Source organism: Arachis ipaensis, chromosome B03 (assembly GCF_000816755.2).
Source record: "Arachis ipaensis cultivar K30076 chromosome B03, Araip1.1, whole genome shotgun sequence".
Classification (NCBI taxonomy): domain Eukaryota; kingdom Viridiplantae; phylum Streptophyta; class Magnoliopsida; order Fabales; family Fabaceae; genus Arachis; species Arachis ipaensis.
In genome coordinates, this window is record NC_029787.2 from 47,931,151 (window position 1) to 47,933,705 (window position 2,555).

General features: G+C 27.7%; 1 protein-coding gene across 1 annotated transcript in view; it reads right to left on the bottom strand.

Annotated features, from left to right (window-relative positions):
- The window catches only part of LOC107634436 (MOB kinase activator-like 1A), a 4,145-nt gene continuing 2,740 nt past the window's right edge, over window positions 1,151-2,555 (bottom strand). The window contains exons 6-8 of the mRNA XM_016337941.2: window positions 2,292-2,425; window positions 2,005-2,168; window positions 1,151-1,446 (exon numbers count right to left, since the gene is read on the bottom strand). Of these exons, the coding sequence (XP_016193427.1) occupies window positions 1,375-1,446; window positions 2,005-2,168; window positions 2,292-2,425 (370 nt within the window). The 3' untranslated portion in view covers window positions 1,151-1,374. The remainder of the gene's footprint in view (window positions 1,447-2,004; window positions 2,169-2,291; window positions 2,426-2,555) is intronic.

Here is a 2,555-nt window from a genome sequence, read left to right on the forward strand (position 1 = left end):
ACAGAGGGTGCCCAAGGATTTGCCTATTAGCAAGTCCAAGTATTCTACAAGTGCAATACTAGCTCAAAAAAATTTGTACCCAATGTTTTAATGTCTAACCTCCCCAAATTGAAGTGAAGGGAATGAAATTAAAGGAAACCAACAACACTAAAATTGTATAATAGAATCAACGAGGTCTTGTAGAGGTGCCAGTTCTGCTTTGTCAATCAAGCGAAATTCCTGCAAAACATAAAGAAACAAATCAGCTAATAAATTCATAATGAAATTAAGACGATGATGGCATTTATATGTTCAAATCCAAAAGTGTACATGGCACTACTTGAACATATAATCATCACTACACATTATTAAGTTGACATTTTACGAATTCAGTGTAAAACAATTTTCACATGTAATCAATTAGTCACGTAAATAAAAATAATTATTTTTATATTAAATCACACAAATAATCATTTATAAAAACGAATATAATTATATGATTATATAAAATATTTTATATCATCAGTACATCAAAATTAAACTCGTATATAATATATGTATTTGGAATAAATGTAGATTTCTTTTAGCTATTGCCATCAAGAGATTCTTTTAGCTATATGACGTGAATATTGACATGTCAAGATGTGGTATTATGCCATCATTTAGCTATAACCACAATATTACACCCAAAAATAAAACCTAAACACAATGTTAATAAAAGTTGGATAATTCACACCAAAAAAAAAGAAATCAATTGGATAATTGGTAGTAGGTTCTTTTTTTTTATGTGATAATTTATTTGAATAGTTGTACATTTTACTTTATTTTAGTGATTGGATAAATATTTATGATAATATAGCTTATTTTATAACAATTAAATTTTGATAAGACAGCTTTAAGCCAATTCCCATACTGGAAAATCTGAGTATCTATAATATGTAATTTTATAAAGTATTTTAAAATATTTCCCATAATTCTAAGTAATGGTAAATTGATTGAATATGTATTATGCAAATATATTTTATCTTTTAATCATTTAGCTTTTCTTGTGAATTTTACGGATAAACTATCCTAATTGTTAACATGTTCTCCTTGGGTTATATGTAGGAAGTCTTATGAACAAAGTTTGGTTCATTTCAAAATACAATAGAGTAAGTTCATGGATCTAGTATTTTGCATCTCGCACAAAGTTTTAATTTATTCACCAAATTATTTATATAATTTCATCACGACAATGGAGGGACAAATACAGAGGGTGCCCAAGGATTTGCCTATTAGCAAGTCCAAGTATTCTACAAGTGCAATACTAGCTCAAAAAAATTTGTACCCAATGTTTTAATGTCTAACCTCCCCAAATTGAAGTGAAGGGAATGAAATTAAAGGAAACCAACAACACTAAAATTGTATAATAGAATCAACGAGGTCTTGTAGAGGTGCCAGTTCTGCTTTGTCAATCAAGCGAAATTCCTGCAAAACATAAAGAAACAAATCAGCTAATAAATTCATAATGAAATTAAGACGATGATGGCATTTATATGTTCAAATCCAAAAGTGTACATGGCACTACTTGAACATATAATCATCACTACACATTATTAAGTTGACATTTTACGAATTCAGTGTAAAACAATTTTCACATGTAATCAATTAGTCACGTAAATAAAAATAATTATTTTTATATTAAATCACACAAATAATCATTTATAAAAACGAATATAATTATATGATTATATAAAATATTTTATATCATCAGTACATCAAAATTAAACTCGTATATAATATATGTATTTGGAATAAATGTAGATTTCTTTTAGCTATTGCCATCAAGAGATTCTTTTAGCTATATGACGTGAATATTGACATGTCAAGATGTGGTATTATGCCATCATTTAGCTAAACAAATCAGAAAATACTAAAATATATTATTTTTAAATTTTACTAGAACAAAATAAAAATTATAATAAATAAAAATGTCTATTTTATTGGTACTAGAGCTATTTATTAACCCTTCATAATACTACTTACCCAAGTAAATAAGACAAAATGCTTGAAGCAAGTATTAAGATGAGCTTCTTCTTTCAAACTAACAATCTTCTGAAAATGTGAGTGATAGATGTGAGCATATACACGGAACAACCGTTTGAAAATTGTCTTGACAACCTCCTTGAAATTGGGTGGAAAAGGAGCCCCTACAACAACAATTAATGTAGTAATCAAGTAAAATATTGCTACAATAATGTATATAATTAAAAATGATTGTCCAAAAAGCTTAGCTAAAAGGCTATCTGCCTTTATCAATATCTAAAACATACCTAACTTTTGAGGGAAAATCGTTTCATCATCAAGTTGAGATTCAATCCAATCCATCAAATACTCGACATATTTTGGTGCAGATACCTCTATTGGTTTCTTGATGGTAACACCATCAGCCCATCTATACTCGTACCTGCAGAATTTGTTCCATTAAGTACTTGTCATATATATTCTTAATTCTTAATGTTAAGTTTATAATGATTTAACTTGTCCATTTAAGAAAAAATACAAGAACTTTTGGGTTTGAAAAAAGAAAAATTAAG